This window comes from Mobula birostris, chromosome 4 (genome assembly GCF_030028105.1).
Source record: "Mobula birostris isolate sMobBir1 chromosome 4, sMobBir1.hap1, whole genome shotgun sequence".
Taxonomy (NCBI): Eukaryota; Metazoa; Chordata; class Chondrichthyes; order Myliobatiformes; family Myliobatidae; genus Mobula; species Mobula birostris.
In genome coordinates, this window is record NC_092373.1 from 177,572,487 (window position 1) to 177,594,764 (window position 22,278).

The 22,278-nt window shown below is 44.3% G+C and overlaps 1 protein-coding gene across 6 annotated transcripts in view; it reads right to left on the minus strand.

Moving 5' to 3' along the window:
- Positions 1–22,278, minus strand: part of LOC140196800 (fibroblast growth factor receptor 3-like) — a 207,529-nt gene that overhangs the window by 99,466 nt on the left and 85,785 nt on the right. For all 6 annotated transcript variants that reach the window (XM_072256603.1, XM_072256608.1, XM_072256604.1 and 3 more), the window contains exon 2: positions 12,053–12,269. In XM_072256603.1, the coding sequence (XP_072112704.1) occupies positions 12,053–12,206 (154 nt within the window). In that variant the 5' untranslated portion in view covers positions 12,207–12,269. The remainder of the gene's footprint in view (positions 1–12,052; positions 12,270–22,278) is intronic.

The following is a 22,278-nucleotide window of genomic DNA, read 5'->3' on the forward strand; positions in this document are numbered from 1 at the left end:
CAGTTTAATTGGTTTGGCATGGACTAGATGGGTCGAAGGGCCTGTTTCTGTGCTGTACTTTTCTATAATTCCATATGTGCCCTGACAAGGTTTCATACATTAACTGCTACATAAATAGAAGCTGTAGCCACTTCAGGGGTCATAGTCATAGTCATACTTTATTGATCCCGGGGGAAATTGGTTTTTGTTACAGTTGCACCATAAATAATTAAATAGTAATAAAATCATAAATAGTTAAATAGTAATATGTAAATTATGCTAGGAAATAAGTCCAGGACCAGCTTATTGGCTCAGGGTGTCTGACCCTCCAAGGGAGGAGTTGTAAAGTTTGATGGCCACAGGCAGGAATGACTTCCTATGACGCTCTGTGCTGCATCTCGGTGGAGTGAGTCTCTGGCTGAATGTACTCCTGTGCCCACCCAGTACATTATGTAGTGGATGGGAGACATTGACCAAGATGGCATGCAACTTAGACAGCATCCTCTTTTCAGACACCACCGTGAGAGAGTCCTGTTCCATCCCCACAACATCACTGGCCTTACGAATGAGTTTGTTGATTCTGTTGGTGCCTGCTACCCTCAGCCTGCTGCCCCAGCACACATCAGCAAACATGATCACACTGGCCACCACAGACTCATAGGACATCCTCAGCATCGTCCGGCAGATGTTAAAGGACCTCAGTCTCCTCAGGAAATAGAGACAGCTCTGACCCTTCTCCCTTCTTGTAGACAACCTCAGTGTTCTTTGACCAGTCCAGTTTATTGTCAATTCCTATCCCCAGGTATTTGTAATCCTCCACCATGTCCACACTGACCCCCTGGATGGAAACAGGGGTCACCAGTACCTTAGCTCCCCTCAGGTCTACCACCAGCTCCTTAGTCTTTTTCACATTAAGCTGCAGGTAATTCTGCTCACACCATGTGACAAAGTTTCTACCTGCCCACTGCAACAGCCCCCTCAGAAACAGCCCACCTCACTTCACTCCGCATGATTCACAGTCCACCTGAACTACAGTGTGTCCTCAGTAGACTGTCCTGCCGTTTGCCGGGCTTGGTACATGGGGCATCAGAACTGGACTCCCTTCCCTCAGTGGACACTGTACTCATTAGGTGCATAATATTGCTTTATATCTCTTAGCACAGCCACCCATGGTAGCGTATTGTAGTTAACGTAGCACTATTACAGCGCCAGTGACCTGGGTTCAATTCCTGTCACTGCCTGTAAGGAATTTGTACGTTCTCCCCGTGACTGCGTGGGTTTCCTCCGGGTGCTCTGGTTTCCTCCCCCAATCCAAAGATGGATGGGTTAGTAGGATACGTGGTCGCCTGTAATTGGGCAATGTGGACTCGTTGGGTTGCAAGGGTGTGTTACCGTGCTGTATCTAACATCAACAATTTATGATGCTTAGTGTCTAGGTGAACGATGGCTCGGGTGTCACAGAGGGACAGCAATGAAGGAGTCATCACCGTGACACTTGCAGTTGGTCACACAAGCTCTCATTTCCCCGTATAGGAATTTCTTGCCCCCTCATTTTAGACCTGAGCCCTGGCAATATGTAGAGAAACATCGCCTGCTGACGACACTTTGCAGATTGCACAGCCCTGGAATGAATTTGGCAGTCAAGCTAAACACCATAATTTGAACTTCCTCACGACTTCCAAAAGGAAGTGACCTTTTCAATGGAAGCCATTTCCTGTAGCTCAAGTGTTGCAGTTGTCAAACTTCTTTTTTGATAAGAATGTGTGGACACTCCTTGATATTAAAACAACATGGTCATTTAAGACCTTGAGGTGAATGCAAGCTGAAGCAACATGTTAATGTTTTCCTTCTCTCCTGTCTTCAGGATTCTTCTTCCATACAGGCAGGTGGAGCTGCAGTTATTGGCAATTCACGTCGCCATGACGTTTATTTAAAGTTAGTCATAGAGTGTGCTTCTGGAGTTACAGGTAAGCTGGATCATGTTGTGGGGGTGGACAGTTCACGTCCCTGAAGGACATTTGTAAAGCTGTTGGGGTTTTACGACGATCTGACATCATGGTTATTCTAGTCTGGTGTCTGGTGGCTGACACAAATCCAAATGAATACAACTGCTGGGCTGTCCCACAACCATCGCAATCAAGGTAGCCCAGAAAGTAGATCACGCAGCACCCAATTTTTAGGAACACGAGATTCTGAAGATGTCTGAAATCCAGAACAACGCACACAAAATGCTGGAGGAACCCGACAGGTCAGAAAGTTGACTGTTTATTCCTTTCCATGGATGCTGACTGACCTTCTGAGTTTCTCCAGCATTTTGTGGTATTACATAATTTTTAGCTGTTCATTGTTGTGTGATTCCCCTTAAGGTTTCTGTGGTATTCATGAGACTGGTTGGCAACTCGTGACATCACTATTCATGCAATACTCATTTCTGCCTGTGCCGATATCAATTGGAGATTAAAGCTCTAAACTACAGAGATCAAGGAACAGTTCCATTTGAATTGGATACACTTGGTGAAATACTTACTTTATTTTCAATTTAAAAGGGTATTTTGCAGACATCAGGGAACCTGAGTGTAAAATTTTAGGACTGACTGCAAGCTGCTTGAAAACTTTCCAAAATCTACAAAGTGTGTTTAAACTGACATGGAGTGATTCCCCTGTGTTCAGCTTCTGGGATACAGTACAGTACTCGTTAAAAGTCGTCTCAGTGGTGACACCATTGGTGGCTCTTAGTTACTGCAGCCTTGGTTCAAGGACATTTTCAACCTCTCACTGCTACGGGCAGAAGTTCCCACTTGCTTTAAAAAGGCAACGATTATACCGGTGCCTAAAAAGAATAACGTGGGCTGCCTTAACGACTATCGCCCGGTAGCACTCACATTGACAGTGGTGAAATGCTTTGAGAAGTTGAACTCCTGCCTCAGCAAGGACCTGGACCCATTGCAATTTGCCTATTGTCACAATAGGTCAATGGCAGATGCAATCTCCATGGCTCTTCACATGGCTTTAGACCACCTAGACACAACAAACACCTACGTCAGGATGCTGTTCATCGACTATAGCTCAGCATTTAATACCATCATTCCCACAATCCTAATTGAGAAGTTGCAGAACCTGGGCCTCTGTACCGGAAGACCACAGTCTGTGTGGATTGGTGATAACATACCCTCTTCGCTGACGATCAACACTGGTGCACCTCAGGGGTGTGTGCTTAGCCCACTGCTCTACTCTATATACACACATGACTGTGTGGCTAGGCGTAGCTCAAATACCATCCACAAATTTGCTGACAATACAACCATTGTTGGTAGAATCTCAGGTGGTGACGAGAGGGCGTACAGGAGTGAGATATGCCAACTAGTGGAGTGGTGCTGCAGCAACAACCTGGCACTCAACGTCAGTAAGACGAAAGAGCTGATTGTGGACTTCAGGAAGGGTAAGACGAAGGAACACATACCAATCCTCACAGAGGGATCAGAAGCAGAGAGAGTGAGCAGCTTCAAGTTCCTGGGTGTCAAGGTCTCTGAGGATCTGACCTGGTCCCAGCACATTGATGTAGTCATAAAGAAGGCAATACAGCGGCTATACCTTATTAGGGGATGGAAGGAATTTGGCCCGTCAACAAATACGCTCAAAAACTTCTATAATTGTACCGTGGAGAGCATTCTGACAGGCTGCATCACTGTCTGGTATGGAGGGGCTACTGCACAGGACCAAAAGAAGCTGCAGAAGGTTGTAAATCCAGTCAGCTCCATCTTGGGTACTAACCTACAAAGTACCCAGGACATCTTCAGGGAGCGGTGTCTCAGAAAGGCAGCGTCCATTATTAAGGACCTCCAGCACCCAGGGCGTGCCCTTTTCTCACTGTTACCATCAGGTAGGAGATACAGAAGCCTGAAGTCACACACTCAGCGATTCAGGAATAGCTTCTCCCCCTCTGCCATCCGATTCCTAAATGGACTTTGAAGCTTATGACACTACCTCACTTTTTAAAATATACAGTATTTCTGTTTTTGCACATTTTTTAAAATAATCTATTCAATATAGATGATTGATTTACCTGTTTATTTATTATGTTTTATTTTATTTTTTTCTCTCTCTCTGCTAGATTATGTATTGCATTGAACTGCTGCTGTTAAATTAACACATTTCACATCACAGTCCAGTGATAATAAACCTGATTCTGATGACCTGATGACCTGGCTATTTGGGATTTCAGCACAGGCGGCAAAGACACGTCAACTGGTGATGAACCCACTTCCTCAGAGTCTTCACAGACACGGCATTCTGTCTTACGGTTCTCTGTGAACACTGTATTTGCAGGCTTAGGGTTCGCAAAGCTGTAGTCAATCAGATATGTGATGGAGGGATGATGTCCATAAGAGCAAATAGGGCCATTTGGCCCATCAGGTCTGCTCTGACATTCGATCATGGCTGATTTATTTTCACTCTCAACCCCATTCTCCCGCCTTCGCTCCGTAACTGTTGACTCCCTGCTGAATCAAGGACCTGTCAACCTCGCTTTAAATATACCCATGATGCACCATTCCCCCTGCATCTGGAGGAGTGCCTTTCACCTATACCTGGAAGCATGTTTCTTAATCCTACAACATTTGCAGTTGCCTCATCTTCTAGCAGTTCAGGTCACCTTATGTTACAGCAGCTGAATTGACCAGCTGGGCTCAGGCTTCTTTTGCAATATCCGGAATCGTCTCATCTGATGGCACCTGGATCCATCACTGAAGACTGGTCATTCCCCCCCTTCATAATGTGCGTCACTGTATTCTCTAACAGCTGCGTTAGCTGCACCCAACGACCATTACAGATGCCCGAGCCTTGCAGCTGGAGCTACCTTACCACCCATCTGGATTACCACAACAGCTGTAATGAGTTTAATCCATAACAGCTTGGGGTCAGCTAACTTTGTATTAAACCAAAAGAGACGTTTTTGCTCAGGTTACAATAGTTTGTTTTTAATTATCAAACAGGGACAACAACAGCTTGTTTAACGTAGGAAAGTGTCTCACAAGGCCTAATCAGACACAGATGAATGATGAAACCTGGAATGGGGGATGGGCGGAGGTGGTAGGGAACCAAAAGTTCAGGCAAAAAAGTTGACTCTGTGGGGGAACTGGACGAGCAGAGAAGTTTAATAAGAATATCCCAGAGTCCAGGTGGAAAATAGATTGTTAAAGTTTGGAAGATAACAGAAGGAAGTGTCGTTGGTTGGGAGAGTGCCATGCAGAGTAACAGGATAGGCGAGAGTTACAGATTGGTGGTAGGACACAGCACATCTGTTTGAGGTTAGACAGATAAAAAGATGTGAACTTTAAGAGGGAATTATAAGCACGGGACTGAGAATTTTAAAGTTGAAGAACCAGGACTCCATAGCATCCAGGATATCTTCAAGCACAGATGCTTTAAAAAGTACCCCCATCACCCTCTTCTCATCAGGAAGGAGGTACAAGGGCCTGAAGGCGCACACTCAATGATTCATGAACAGCTTCTTCCCCTCTGCTATCCAATTTCTGAACAGACATTGAATCCATGAACACTGTCTCACTGCTTTTTCAGTTCTATTTTTGCACTACCTATTTAAATTAACTATTTAATATATATACTTACTGTAATTCAGTTTTCTTCCTCTATTACAATGTATTGCATTGTGCTGCTGCCACAAAGTTAACAAATTTTACGACATATGCCGGTGATATTAAACCTGATTCTGATTCTGACGTAGGTCAGGGACTTGGCGCATAATGGGAAACAAGTGGCATAATAACACAGCCGTTAGCGCAATCACTTTACCCCACTCGGCCCCTCAAACCCGCTCTGTCATTTAATAAGATCATGGCTGATTTGATCATAATCTTAATTCTGCACTCCCGTTTACTTCTGATAACTCTTTACCCTTCATTATCAAGAATCAACCGACCACTATATTAAAAATTCTACATCCACCACTCTTTGAAGAAGAGTCCTAGAGACTCATGACTGAGTAAAAAAAAGCCTAATCCCTGTCATAAAGAGGCAACCGATCCTATTTTAAACAATACTCTGTGATTTTTATAAATGACCTGGATATGGAAGTGGAGGGATGGGTTAGTAAATTTGCTGGTGACACAAAGGTTGGAGGTGTTGTGGATAGTGTGGAGGGCTGTCAGAGGTTACAGTGGGACATTGATAGGTTGCAAAACTGGGCTGAGAAGTGGCAGATGGAGTTTAACCCAAATAAATGTGAGGTGGTTCATTTTGGTAGGTCAAATATGATAGCAGAATATAGTATTAATGGTAAGACTCTTGGCAGTGTGGAGGATCAAAGGGATCTTGGGGTCCGAGCCCATAGGACTCTCAAAGCTGCTGTGCAGGTTGACTCTGTGGTAAGAAAGCATATGGTGCATTGGCCTTTATCAGTCATGGAATTGAATTTAGGAGCCGAGAGGTAATGTTGCAGCTATATAGGACCCTGGTCAGATCCCACTTGGAGTACTGTGCTCAGTTCTGGTCACCTCACTCTAGGAAGGATGTTGGAAACCATAGAAAGGGTGCAGAGGAAATTTACAAGGATGGGAATAGGTTGAGTGAACTCGGCCTTTTTTCCCTTGGAGCGACGGAGGATGAGAGGTGACCTGACAGAGGTGTATAAGATGATAACAGGCATTGATCGTGTGGATAGTCAGAAGCTTTTCCCCAGGACTGAAATGGCTAGCATGAGAGGGCACAGTTTTAAGGTGCTTGGAAGTAGGTACAGAGGAGATGTCAGGGTTAAGTTTTTTTTAACATAGAGAGTGGTGAGTGCATGGAATGGGTTGCTGGCAGCAGTGGTGGAGGCAGATACGATACGATCTTTTAAGAGGCTCCTGGACAGGTACATGGAGCTCAGAAAAATAGAGGGCTATGGGTAACCCTAGGTAATTTCTAAGGTAAGGACATGTTCGGCACAGCATTGTGGGCCGAAGGGCCTGTATTGCGCTGTAGGTTTTCTTTGTTTCTAATGACCATCGTCTTAGATTTTCTCAGAAAAGTCCTTTCCACATTCACTCTGTAATGGACCATCAGGATATTTCAAATAATCTCCCAGTCTTCTGAAGTCCAGCGTAAATGCCTAACAATCTGGTGGTTTCATGTTTGTCATGAGGTTAGCTGTGTTTTTAAATGAATTCCAGATAATTAACTAAATTTAATTTCTACAGATGCCATGATGGGATTTGAACTTGAACCTCAGCATTACAGGTCTGGACCTCTGGGTTATTTCAGAGTAACTTAACTAGTGCTCAGCCATCGTGGTTCTGAATCGGTGATTTATGGGAACAGTTTCCCTCTATCTTAGCCAGTCATAATCCTGAACACTTCCTTTGAATTTCTTCCCAATATTCTTTGCTGTAAGGACAACTGAATGAAGTGGCTCAGGACCTGCCAACAGGAAGAAGTTTACTACAGTCATCAGGAACTCACCCATGCCTAGCCCAGTCTTAGGGTCATTAATGAAACACTTGAAGATGACTGAACTCAAGACAATTTGTTGAGGAGCTACTGCAGCCAAATCTTAAGGCTCAGATGGCTGATGTCCTAACAGCCACAATCATCTTCCTTTGTATGGGACGTAACTCCAGCCACCAGTGTTGTCATCTCGAGGACCACTGATTTCAGATTTATCAGGGTACCTTGACACCATACTAGAATTAATCTCTGCTGGCCTTGTTTGGTCCAGGCGGCCGCAAGCTTTGCAGCTGCGCCATCCCGACAGAACGCGGGCCATTCTGGGTTCTGACAGCACCTGGACAGGAGAGGCATGGTAACAGAGAGGGTAGGGGGCAGCAGAGTAGCGTAGTGCCATCACAGAGCCAGCCTGGGTTCAATTCCCGCCACTATCTGTGAGGAATTTGTACGTTCTTTCCCCCGGGCGTGCCGGTTTCCTCCCACCCTCCAAAGACGTACAGGTTAGCAGATTAACTGGTCACACGGGTGTCTTGTGTGGTGCGGACTCTTCGGGCTGGAAGGGCCTGTTACCGTGATGTATCTCTAAATAAATAAAAATAAATAACCCAGTCTAGAGCTTTGACGAGTAATTTATTGGTGAGTAAGTGCCGTTTGATGGCATGGCTGATGACTGAGATAGATAGCAGTTTGGGGGATGGATTTGTGCACATTATGAGACATGGCTCGGCAATCTCCCATGTCATCAGCCAGAACCTGGTGTCTCATCTGAGCGGGAACAGCTTGGCTGAAGGCCCATGCTGGTTATGGACTTTTCTGGCTTTCACTCTGAGGGAAGTATCTAGTGCTTCTCTGCCATTTATTCATGCCAAATGGATGAATAGTGTTAGCTGAAGCAGGGACGGGGGCTGGGATGGAGAAACCCCTTCAGGATGGCTGCGTATGTTTTAGCCTGGTGTTCAGCAGGCCCCTACTGGGCCCCACCAATGCTGAGGCCGGGGATGTTTCTGGAGCTTCCTTCTCCAGTTAGCTCCAATTGGATGTGGCAAGAATGAAACCTCTGGTCCGGTCCATTGGTTGTGGGATCACTTAGCTTTGTCCACTGCATGTTCTTTCTGTAGATTAGCACGCTGTGCGTTGTAGCTTTGCCAAGTGGGTACCTCATTTTCAGGTATGCTTGCCTGTCACCCCAAGGGGCCGTTCTGCACCCTTCATTTCAGCAGAGCTGGCCGTGGTTCAAAAGGCAGACATGCCAGGAAGGGTGGTTACAGACGATGATGGATCCTCCCCAGTCCAAAGCTACTGACCTGCTCCAACCTCATCGTATGCCGCAACCTCCACTCGGCAGGTGATGCCACCTGAGTTGAGTTCAAGGCGTGAGGGGCCTCATCTGGGCTAAATTCCCCACAACTTCCTGCAGCCGGAGCAAGATTACACCTTTGTGAGTGAATGCAAAGTCCTGTGTCTGGGCCTTGGACTCCATTCAGACCAAAGGCAGTACCTTATTACCTTTTGCACACCATAACCCTGTACAGACGTTCATACTTGCAAATTATTAACCCACCACCCCACACCACCTCCAGTTAGGTTCTGTCTGTCGTCTGGTCTCCAAAGAAAACTACAGCTCCAGGATCAATCTTTGGTTCAATGTGGGTTTTATGGACGAGACCCTAAGCAAGCACAAAGCCACACTCACTTGTAGTAGGCGGACCCTTAAATCCACGTTGTGAGCTTTCTGTGTGGTGTGGCGTGTGCGAATGTGTGTCTGTGTATGTCCGTGGCAAAGGCTCCCTTGAGAGGAACTCCTTCCCACACATTAGAAACCTCAGCCACAGTCTGCAGGCAGCACAATCAGTTTACATTGAGCAAAAGGTCTGCAGAGCTCTTGGGGGGGAGAAACCGTGGCTCCAGGCCTCATCAGCAGAGGCTTTATTTCCAGCTCCAGCAAATTCATCAGAGGCTGCTCTGCAGCAACCTAAATCAGCCCATTTAACTGCACAAAATGAGCTGTGTTGAGTTACGTTTAGAATATATATTTTACTGCAACTTTCTTCAATACAAATATAAAACAACCCAAGCACTGAGTTATGGTGTTAAGTAAAGCTGGGGGTACACAGGGGAGGGAAATCAGCCAGGGTGGGGAGGCAGCTGGAGAAAATGGGGACAACTTTAGTTCTTGGCACTACTGAACGCTTCAGCTCAACACAAAGATAATTCAGACACCACCATCTCTCTTGCCACTCATAGATTTTCCTTTGCCTCCTGCAGGAAGTTAGCAACGAGCTGCTTTCCACAGCATGTCTTCAGTCACACACAGCTGGGTGAACTGTGTTTAGCATTTGCGGCAGGCTTGAGGGATTGTGGAGGGGAGTCGGAGGAATGGATTACGACGCAGACAATCAGGTAACAGTACGTGCACAAGTTGAGGGAAGAAGAGGCAAGAGCAACAGAGAAAGGAAGGTAGAACAGAAATCGGATGGCAGAGGGGAAGAAGCTGTTTCTGAATCGTTGTGCGTGCGCCTTCAGGCTCCTGTACCTCCTTCCTGATGAGAAGAGGGCATGTCCTGGGTGGTGAGGGTCCTTAATGACGGACGCCGCCTTTTTGAGACACTACTCCTTGAAGACGTCTTGGATACTACGGAGGCTAGTGCCCACGATGGAAATGACTAATTTTACAACTCTCTGCAGCTTATTTCGATCCCGTGCAGTAGCCCCAACCTCCATACCAGACAGTAATGCAGCCAGTTAGAATTTCTGCCATGGTACTTCTGCAGAAACTTACAAGCCTTTTTGGTGACATACCAAATCTCCTCAAACTCCTAATAAAATACAGCCACAGTCTTGCCTTCTTTATAACTACATTGATATGTAGGATCCTCAGCAATACTGACACCCAGGAACTTGAAACTGCTCACTCTCTCCACTTCTGATCCCTCTACAAGGACTAGTGAGTGGTCCCTTGTCTCACCTTTCTGAAATCCACAATCACGTCTCTAGTCTTACTGACAGTGAATGGAAGGTTGTTGGTGCAACGTCACTCATCGAGCTGATAAATCTCACTCCTATACGCCCTCTCTTTACCATCTGAAATTCTGCCAGTAGTTGTGTGATCAACAAATTTACAGATGGCAAATAACAACGGACAAATTAGGTCCGTAAGTGCAATGGTGAGCACATCCAGGAGTCAATGAGTGAGTGATAACATAGATGAATAAAAAAATTAGTGCGTGAATGACTGAGGAAGTGAGAAGGTGAACGAGTCAGTGACTTTGTAGCAAGACAATAGTGTATTAAACCAGATTATGTAAACCAACTGCTTTTCACTTTCAGACATCAGGATGCAAGTTGTGGATATAAACTGCACTCAGATTAGTTGATCAGATTTATAAAGCAGATTACAGTCTATTTTTAAACTATCCACGTTCCTTTTCCTATAGGAATCAAATTGTTAATGGTCAGATTGAAATTCCACAAAGATTTACTCAGCCAAGATAACAAAACAGCTATAAATAATACTGAATTTATTTGCAATAATGACAGCTTCCTGCGCTTCTGCTGCACTGTTAACACAACGAAAACATTTTGTGATGCTTCATGGGAATAATAAACAAAATGTGAAATTGGGCCATGTACGGAGAGCTTAGTTCAGCTGACCATACTTTTAGCCAAAGGTGGGGGGGGGTTGTGGTTAAGAAATACCTTAAAGAAGGAGAGGAAGGATTATCCAGGAATCCAGAATGGGGACCTTTCTCAGCTGAAGAATTAGCTGGCAATGCTGGAGAGATTAAAACAGGAAGGCATAAAAGGCTAGGATGGGAAGAAACCACAGAGCATTGTGGAATTGGGGTAGATCATAGGGAAAGATCTGGTTGCTTGGATTTTACTGTGCATGTTGGGGTGGAAGCTGAGTTTTACAAAGAATGAGAGGAGACAAGCACTGGCATCCTAAGTAACAACTAGCACCCAGAACCCTAATTGCTGCAGTTCAAGGGAGAGCTTCCGTCCACCTTCTGAGCAGCAGTAATTACTAGCCCTGTTTGCAATGCACAGGTTCTCACATCGATCTTTTAAAAAGGAAAAGTGAATGCAGGGTTCAAACATACAATGAAGAACAACATATAAACACAAGGGCTGCTGGGAATCTTAAGCAATGCACACAAGGTGCTGGAGGAAATCAGCAAGTCAGGCAGCATCTTCCCTCGGGCAGTTAATCTGATCAGCATTCCCCCGCACCCTTCTCTACCTATTATGCTGTCACATGCTGGTATTTGCGCACATTTTATTCAACATCCGCACTTCAATCTCTAACTTTCTTTTTATATAATTCTTCATTCTTTATAATTGTTGAATGTTGTTTTTGTTGCATGTTAGAAAATTCCTAGTATATGTAAATATATATGGCGAATCAAGTTGATGCTTGGTCTATGGAAGGGAATAAACTGTCAGCGTTTTGGGTCAAGACCCTTCACCAGAGCTGGGAAGGAAGAGGGCATATGCCAGAAACTGTACAAACAACATATATTCACTGATTCCTCATACCCTTCCTCTCCAAATATAAGGCCATAAGACACAGGAGTAGATTGTACCAACAAACTTATATAAAAAAAAGAAAGAAATCCGCTGAGGTGCTTACTTGGGGGGGAGCGTGTGCTGGTCTTTGCCTCAGGGTCTGAGATGCGGAGCCTGGCTGCTGGGATGCCAGAGGCGTTGACTAGACAGACGCACAGCAGGTACCACAGGGCAACCATTCCTCCGGTGCTGACGCCCTGCCCAGCCTTGGACATCATCGGTGCGTGCCCCTCACAGGCATGGGGCTCTGCTGGAGCTGCCGGCCGCTGCTGCTCTGTGCACTGAAGGAGAGAAAAAAGGAGATATCAGCTTGTGAACAAGATCCACATGACATTGAGCCAGGTGAGCTTGCACTGGGCGCTCCCTGGAGACACTGGCTCCGCCCGACTTCCACTCAAACCCTTCAGCCAGAGGCCGGCAGCGAGCCCGTTGCCATGGATGGTGGTGGAGGCCTCATGAAAGGGCATATTAAGGCAGAGATCTATAGGTTCTGAATTGGTAAGGGGGGGGTGGTTAAAGGCTAGAGGGAGAAAGTGAGAGGTTAGGCAGACGCCATGACAGCACAGCATAGTGATGCTGTTACGGCTCGGGGCATCAGAATTCGATGTTCATTTCCGGCGCCATCCGTAAGGAGTTTGGACGTTTTCCCTGTGAGGGCGTGGGTTTCCTCCAGGTGCTTCAGTTTCCTCCCACAATCCAAAGATGTACCAGCTAGTAGGTTCATTTGGTCACGGCAAATTGTCCTGTGATTAGGTTAAGCAGGTGAGCTGCTGGGTGACACGGCTCGTTGGGCTTGTTCTGAGCTGTGTCTTTAAATAAATATATAAACAAACAAATAAATGAGATAAATAAATAAATAAATACGAGAGAGAAAAAAAGATCAGCCCTAATTGAATGGCGGAGCAGAGCAGACGGAAGAGGCCGAATGGTCCCGTTCTGCTTCTATATTTTATGGTCTACACTTACCTTCTCAGAGATGGAGAGTCTGATCATCGAGCACCCTAAACTAATCCTACGTTAATCCCAATTTAATTCTCTGCACTCATTTATCAGCTCCCCCAAGGCTCTAACATTCACCTACACACGAAGGGCAATTGTCAGTGGCCAATAGACTGGTACATCTCTGCAATGTGGAGGGAAACCAGAGCGGCTGGGAAACGAGATCCACGTGGTCACGGGGAGGTGGTACAGACAGCAGGCAGACAGCACTTGTGGTCAGGACTGAGCCTGGGCCTCCGTTACTGCGAAGTAGTGGCTCTTCCAGTCACCGCTGGGCTGGCTCTTCTCTGACTTCACTCAGGAGGTGAGTGTAAATCGCCGGCACTTGCTCTTCTGGAACCATTAGTGAGGAACACCGGTAGTTTGCCAGTACAGCACAGAAAGCAACTGTCAACAGCAAAGCTGTTTAAGATTGCTGTGAGAGTACTTAGCTGAGATTGTAAAAATCATATAACTGTGTAAGATCCACAATGAGAAATCACTGTGAGGGGTTTGACCACCGGCAAGGAAACGTGCTCTCCTCCTGGAACCAGCTGCCAAAGGATTGTCTTCCTTTGTCCATTCTCCGGCTCCTTCCTAATTCAGAGGTGTGTGGGGTTTTCCAGGCTAATTACCCCAGTTTTTCCATGTTACAATCAGATAAATGGGCACAGATAGCAAGAAAAAGCGACTTGTTCAATCTGACTTATTCAGTACCTCACACGATTCAGTGTACTACTAACAACAACTGACTACGTAAATGACGTCTAATGTAACTACAGTTGAGATTTCCTTTTACAATGAAATCAGGGCAATATAGAAACAGGCCTTATCTGAACCTCAATGTCACCTATCCTTTATTGTTTCATAACTCCCACATCCCAATGACGTTAGGGGGATAGGGTCAGTCAGTAGTGGGCATTCTATATTGTCACGGGAAGCATGGTGACTCTTTGGGCTGCCCCCAGCACATTCTCAGACTGACACAAACAACGCCTTTTACTGTGTTTTTCGATGTTTATGTGACAAATAAAGCTAATCTCAAAGTTCAAAACTCAAAATAAATTTATTATCACAGTACATGTGTCACTATAGGCTGCCCTGAGATTTGTTTTCTTGAGGGCATTCACAGTAGAACAAACACATTAGAATCAATGAAAATCTACACACCAACAAAACACACACAAATAAGTCTAATTTAATCAAATCTAATCCTTGCCAGTTCCTATCTAATAGAAGTCTATAACACTTCAGAAGCAAGTTTCAGATTCCAACCTCTCTGTACGTGGAAAGGTGACCTCTGATTTCACATATTTAAAGCTACGCCTCTTGTTTGGCAACTCTCCCCCCAAGGAGATAGACTCTCAATATCAAGCTTTCTGAAATGTAATCATCTCTATTATTTCACCCGTTAACCTCGAAGTAGGTTCTAGGCATATCATCTTAGGCTTGAAGTCAACAATTACTACCCCTCAAACATCAGTCTTTGAATAGAATGGGATAACTACTTTATACTTTATTGTTAGTACTAGAACGTACAATCATCACAGCGATATTTGAATCTGCGCTTCACACTCCCTGGATTACAAATATTAAACATTAAAAATATTAAAAATAGTTAAAATTAGTAAATATTAAAAATTTAAATTATAAATCATAAATAGAAAATAGAAAAATGGGAAGTAAGGTAGTGCAAAAAAACTGAGAGGCAGGTCCGGATATTTGGAGGGTACGGCCCAGATCCGGGTCAGGATCCGTTCAGCGGTCTTAGCACAGTTGGAAAGAAGCTGTTCCCAAATCTGATCGTATGAGTCTTCAAGCTCCTGAATCTTCTCTCGGAGGGAAGAGGGACGAAAAGTGTGTTGGCTGGGTGGGTCTTGTCCTTGATTATCCTGGCAGCATTGCTCCGACAACGTGTGGTGTAAAGTGAGTCCAAGGTCGGAAGATTGGTTTCTGTGATGTGCTGCGCCGTGTTCACGATCTTCTGCAGCTTCTTCCGGTCTTGGACAGGACAACTTCCATACCAGGTTGTGATGCACCCTAGAAGAATGCTTTCTACGGTGCATCTATAAAAATTAGTGAGGGTTTTAGGGGACAGGCCAAATTTCTTTAGTTTTCTCAGGAAGTAAAGGCGCTGGTGGGCCTTCTTGGCAGTGGACTCTGCTTGGTTGGACCAAGTCAGGTCATTTGTGATATTGACCCCAAGGACCTTAAAGCTTTTGACGTGTTCCACTTGCGCACCACCAATGTAAATTGGGTCGTGCGGTCCGCTACTCCTTCTGAAGTCAACAACCAATTCCTTCATCTTGCTGACGTTTACAACTCCTTTGTAAGTTACATTATCCATGTTTGAAAAATCTAGGCATGGACAGGACAATTGCAAATAACATTAGCGTCTCTTAAGTGAAAGCATTGACCATTTCCATCAAGAAAGTGTCTAATCGTCTAGCCTTCTCATTCAATGGCTTTAGCAACATTTATTCTTTCACCAATTACACCTTGAGGGGTCTCTGCAGACCGGAACTTGATTGAACTAACAACTTAACCACTGTGACTATAGGAACAGGTCAGAAGCTGTGTAAAATGCGACTAAGCTCCTGATGACACAACTTAAAGTTTTTGACCTGTTCCACTTGCGCACCACCGATGTAAATTGGGTCGTGCGGTCCGATACTCCTTCTGAAATCAACAACCAATTCCTTCATTTTGTTGTCACTTGCCCATCCACTGAGATGTTCAAACAAACAATAATCTCACTTCAAGGACTTTTTATGTTGTTATCTCATGTCCTCGTTATTTATTGCTATTTATTTATATTTGTATTTGCACAGTTTGTTGTCTTGTGCACTCTACTTGATCTTTCACTGATCCTGTTATAGTTACTATTCTATAGATTTGCTGAGTATGCCTGCAGGAAAATGAATCTCAGGGTTGTATATGGTGACATCTATGTACTCTAATAGTAAAATTTGCTTGGAACTTTGAACTAAAAATGTTCATTACAAAGCCTGTGATCTTAAAACACCACACAACAGCCGAAATTTAAGGCAAGTGATTTTGGACACGTTAGAACTTGAATTTCTGTGAGTACAAGGAAAAATGAAAAGCGAACAGCCGTAGTGACTGCAAATGCATTGGTTGTAATCTACCAAAATTCACTGGACTCTGGAGAGGTCCCGGACGACTGGAAAGCTGCAACTGTAATACTAATGTTCAAAAGAAGGCGGGAGACAGAAGCCAGGAAATGGTGGGCCAGTCAGCCGCACATCGTCACTGGGAAGATGCAGGAACCCATTATTAAGGAGATAAAAGCAGGTTAGTTAGAAAATCATGCGGCAATGAAGGGGAGTCAACATGGTTTTACGAAAGGGAGATCTGCCGGGGTTCTTTGAAGATCTAACACACAGGCTGGATAAAATGAAACCAGTAGGTTGAAGTCATTTGGATATCCAAAAGATATCTGAAAAAGTCTCACAGGAAAGGTTGCTATACAAGATTCGAGTGCATAAGGCGGGGCAATATATTTGTCTGGACAGAGGAGTGAATAATGAAAAGAACAGGGGAGTTGAGATAAATAGATAATTTTGGGATTGGCAATCAATAACTTATCGGGGGGGGGGTGGTGGTCAACAGGGATCACTGCTAGGACCTTAGTTATTTATAATCTATGCTGATGACTTCAATGACCGGATGAAATATACCACAGCGAAATTTACAAGATTATATAAGGGCAGGTTGGTTAGTAAATTGTGAGAAGGACATGTGGTCAGCAAAAATAAGACCATAAACATAGGAGCAAGATTAGGCCATTTGGCCCATTGAGTCTGCTCCACCATTCCATCATGGCTGATGTACTTTCCCTCTCAACCCCATTCTCCTGCCTTCTCCCCATAGAGGTAGATTGGCTAAGTGAGTGGGTAGGAAGCTGGCAAACGGAGTACCAACAGGGGCTCTGTGAGGCTATCCTCTTTGGGACGAAGAACAAAAACACAGATTTTTATTTTAACAGAGTGAGATTAATGTTGCAGGATAACAAGATTCAGGAGACTTTGGACATCAATTGTTAACGCTGCTTCTCTTCCCAGAGGCTGCCAGACTTGTTGAGTCTTTCCAGCATCTTCCATTGTCATTTCAGCTTTCCTGCATCTTCAGCTTTTAAAAAAAAATTTTCACTCACTTACTCCAATTCATTTTCATAGTTCCTCGTGGGGAAGATGGTAAGCGCAGGATCTTGAACCCTCTACCTCTGGAGCTTCCATACACGTCCTGAAAGACGGCCTCTTCTTCGCAAACAAAAACGTAAATGGCCGCTGATGATCAGCAAAGACTCGGTGAGGTGGAGAGCCTCTTCCCACGCTGTAGACAGCGTACTTGCACGGCACAATACCTCCTCAAAGAGCAGGCAGTTTGTAACCAGACCCGGGGGTTGGAAATAGAGCAAGAATCTTCACTCAGTGCTGCATTCCTTAAAGCAGATTGAGAAGGAATCCCAACATGTGGGAACTGCATTTAAGCTTCCACCCATTTTCACTTAAAACAGAAGATCATGGAAAAGGGAAACAAGATAAAATATAGGGGGGATGTCACAGGTATGTCATTTACAAAGTGATTAGTGCGTGGAACGCACCGCCTGGGATAATGGTAGAGGCAGATACTGTACGGACATATACGAAGTCTTATCTAAGCCCATGGATGCTGGAAACAATGGGCAATCTAGAAGGGGAGGGTTAGATTGACCTCAGAGTGGGTTAAAAGGACGGCACAACATTGTGGGCTGAAGTGTACTATTCTGTAATGTTCTATGTTCTAAAATACCAGATGGAAACAAGCTGTTTGTCTAATCCGTCCACGTCGCTTATCCTTCGTGTAAGCAGTCACAGTAAAATCCAGTTTGCTCCAACTTCCTTTCAAACACTTATTGCTAAACACTTGCACACTCCCTTATTTAAAGTGCAACTCCTGTAGTGCAATCCTAGTGCTGTGTTTAAAAATCTTTAGAACATAGAACAGCTCAGTACAGGCCCTTCAGCCCTTTTGTTATACTGACCCTTGGCTGCTGGAAATCCCATCCAATGCATCTAACACACACAAAGTGATAAAAGGTTTTTATTTTAATTTAATTTATTTTAAAAATTTAAAAAAACACAGGACTGATGAAGGGTCTCTGTCCAATAAACTGACTCTTCACTTTCTTCCACTGATGCTGCCTGTCCCGAAGAGTTCCTCCAGCATTTTGTGTGCGTTGTCAACACATCGTATTCTTTGTTTTCAGCTGTCTGGCCTTATTCTCCAGGAGTACAGGAACAGGCCCTTCAGCCCACTGGGTCTGTGCTAACCCACAAGCACCCACTTACACCAACCCCGCACTAATTAATCCCTTCTTATTGTCCCCACAAGTGCTTTCAAACGCATCTCCCTTTTCTGTCTGGGGGCAGTCCCTATGGGTTAAAATCGTCTCAGTGGGCTGGTACAGTAGTGCTGTGGTTAGCACAATGTTTTACAGTACCAGTGACCCAGGTTCAATACCCGCCTGCTGTCTGTACGCTCTCCACATGACTGCGCTGGTTTCCTCCAGGCGTTCTAGTTTCCTCCCACAGTCCAGAGACGTACCGGTTGGTAGGCTAATTGGTCATTGTAAATTGTCCCATGATTAGGCTAGGATAAATCTGGGATGGCTGGGTAGTATGACTTGAAGAACCTATTCCGCACTGTGTGTCAATACAGTTCTTTGAGGCTTAGCCACACGTGGGGCAGGGGCAGTATTCCCTCTAACGTGTGCGCGCACACATCTTTTGCTAAAAGGAATTTAAACAGTGCACGAAAGGTTGTCACCTTCTACCTCGCTGGCATGTTAATAACATGTGAAAAGATTGATATTATTACATGCTGTGTATAGTATTCGAGAAACAAGACTCAGCAATGTGTACTATTTTATTTCCTTTAAACAATAAACAACAAATGGGACTTGGTAGTTTATTATCCTTAGAATAGCTTCAGATTTACTTCCACTTAAAAATTCAGTGTGCACTTATTGTTGTCACTGGGCAAAAAATTGCACAGCACAAGATTTTTGCGCACACTGGTCATTACAAATTAGAAGGAACATTGGGCAGGGGCAGCCTGATGGGGCGGGTGGTGGGGTATTCACTCTGAGTCTAAGTACCATGGACCAATGGACCAGGCTGGGTCCCTGCAGTTCTCTCAGTACCACCAACGACAGCTGAAAAGAGTTGCCTTACACTGCTACTGCACGCACAGTGGGCTGTAAGATTCTTTACATTACCAGCCTTGGCCTGGGCTCCCTTCCAGGTTTCTCCCGTCAGAGACACAAATGCCTGTACACGAACTTGCAGGAGTCCCACTTAAGGGTGATGGTGTGTGGGGCAGTAGTTTGGAGGGAGTATAGGGAGAGACTGCAGCCAGTCTCCTGTTGTAGGGGAATAGAAAGTGTTTGCTCTGACAGGAAATTGTGAACAGCTGGCTCTTTGAAAAATAAAGTAAACTTTCACGTATCTAGCATGAATGGTATGGAGTCTCAGAGTTTAATGGTCAATTAAGCTGGAAGATACTCAATCACATTTTCTCCTTCTTCTACAGATTTAGTTTTGTTTTAAATAACACTCATGATGACAGTTTGGCACATTGATCTGGAGCTACTTCTGAGATAATCTGTTTCACAGTGGAGTGCAATAAGGCCCTGCCAACGCCCTGTCGCATTTTTTTACAGGAATACACTGTGAGCTGTCCCATTCCAGAGATGTGGGAAATGACTCGTGTTGATTGCGATCCCACCATGAATCGTGATAATCAGAGGACTGAGTGACGGCAAAGCAGATTGAAGAAAGACCATTGTCTTTGATGGTCTGGAGCTCGGCCTCCAAGTATGCACAACTGCAAACAAATCTGCCTCGTGATGGCCGTAGTTGATCTGACTTTGCTGGTGAACACTGAACAGTGTTCTGCATGGATTACAGATCATCTTCACTCCAGCAGGGAGTTTATTGGTGGTAAAGGTTGAGATTGGAGTGACGAAGATCATGAAGAGAACTAATGTGATGATACTGCCTTGTCTGTCTGCACTGGGAATTAAGTATGGTATTTACACCTTTCATAGTATTTACTTGTGTAACTAGGTCAGATGTTGTTATCAAAACATTCATTTGAAGTTCCACAATGTAATAATTACTTTGCAGAGCTGTCTTGATTTAAACTTCTCGTTCACTAGAATTGGACGACTCCTTAATGAATTTTCCACCACAATTCTCCCTTCCTCCAAATTTTCCAAACACTAACAAAGCACCCCAGCAGACCACCCCTTATGTTGGACTAGACTGAGGAACATGTCAATCCCTTTTGCCAAGTCACTGCCCAGCCATGCTGTTACAATGAGAGGTCTCAGTTCAGCCAATGTGAATCTCCACGTGGAGCTAATGCCACTCAGCTATGACATGGCGTAGCAGTGGCACGTTAGATAGACATTTTTAAATCATCGTCATTCCCAATCCCAGGACTGGCATACTAGTTACAGGAACAGAAGACTATCTGGTCAATTTGATTATGACTGGTATGTCAAGGGAATTTTCAGTGGTCAGAATATCAGCTGGTAACACCAGCAGGAACCTTATGGCTAAAAACGTGCCTTTAGTTTTTATCTTAGGAGAATCCACATCAATCACAGCTTCAATATCAAAAACTCCACTGAACAGAGTTACAGTCATGGACAGAGAGTGATTCAGCTCAGAAGCAGGCCACATCACCCACTGCACCTGTCCATACTCATTCCACCACCCATACTAGGTCCATTGCCTCCTATACCCAGGCAATTCAAATACTGTATCATACTTGCCAAAAAAGTTTCTGTTGTCAATTCCATTGGTTAGAAAGCCATTTGATAAAAAGACTGGCAGGGCTAACTTGTAAGCTTCACAATCAACCCCGCCATCGCAGAGCATATGACCCATATTGCAATCAACCCCACCATCACAATATTGCAAAGTACTGCTGCCGCAAATCAAGAAGTTCACAAAACGTGCCAGTGATATTAAACCTGATTCTGATTCAGCACTATTAGATAGGACCATGGAGTTTAGAAAAGTATTAGATAGGGCCGTGGATTTTAGAAAAATATTAGATAGGACCATGGATTTTAGTAAAGTGCAGGGATATATAGGAGGGAAGGGTAAGATTGAAGAGTAGTTTTAAAGGTTGGCACATTGTGGGCCGAAGTGCCTGTACAGTGCTGTAATGTACTAATGTTCTCTGTTCACTCACGATTGTACCAATCTACATGCCCATGAGAACACCTGCTATGTTTATTTTAATTTTGTTTCAAATAATATCCATGGTGAGGTGTGGCACATTGATTATTATCAATGCTTTTTTTTTAAGGCGCACTTTACACTGTTCTCCCTACCTGCTCCCGCTCTAGTAAACGCAGATAGAACAATTACTTTCACTCACTACTGGTGCACTGAAGCAGCTGGAGATTCACTGCACTCTGGGCCAATGTTATACTGTAAGCTTTAGCGCCAATCATAAAACCAGCAAGCTCGCGCTAATCTATCAGCCTGAACTGCTGCAGATTCTCCTAACTGTGAAGAACTCAGTTTGATAATTCTCCTTTGTTGATGAGCTGGCTGAAGGTGTCGATTTTCAAAAGTGTAGCTTACAATATTATTTCCTTTTGCTTTGGAGCACACAGTTTGAAAATGAGGGGCACTATTGCAGGACATGGAGAGAACATTATGCCACATTCCACAGGTATAAATGATCAACTTTCAATAAAGGAGCATGTATTTTACGCACTTTAGCATTTATCTATTCATTCTGTCTAATGTTCATATTCAGAAAGAGGTAACTGGCAGGCATATTGTAGTTTCCTTCTTTCCTTTTGCTAATTTAATATCAGTTCATGCATTGTCCTTTGTATCTGTACTGCTACCAGGAGGGGAGTGCAAGTACATAAATGATAAGACTCTCAAAAAAAATCTCAAACCCTCTGCCAAGAAAATAAAAGCCTTCCAGAACATCCCAAAATAATTTAGTCCTTATGCTGCTATCTTGTGGATGAGCGCATTGTTAATTCACATATTTCTGAAAACGAATCTAGTTTTTTTTTAAGGGAGCAAAATGCAATGCTCTTCCTCAAGTGTTGCAGTGGGATTTTAATGCTCTAATGATTCAATGTGCAATCGTAAGGAGGAGTCAGCACTTTGAACCTGCTCCACCATTCGGTGAGATTGTCTCCAGTACCTTTCCTCACATCCCATGAGTCCCATGTAGTTTAAATTTGAGGCTTCAAATTTCTGCCTC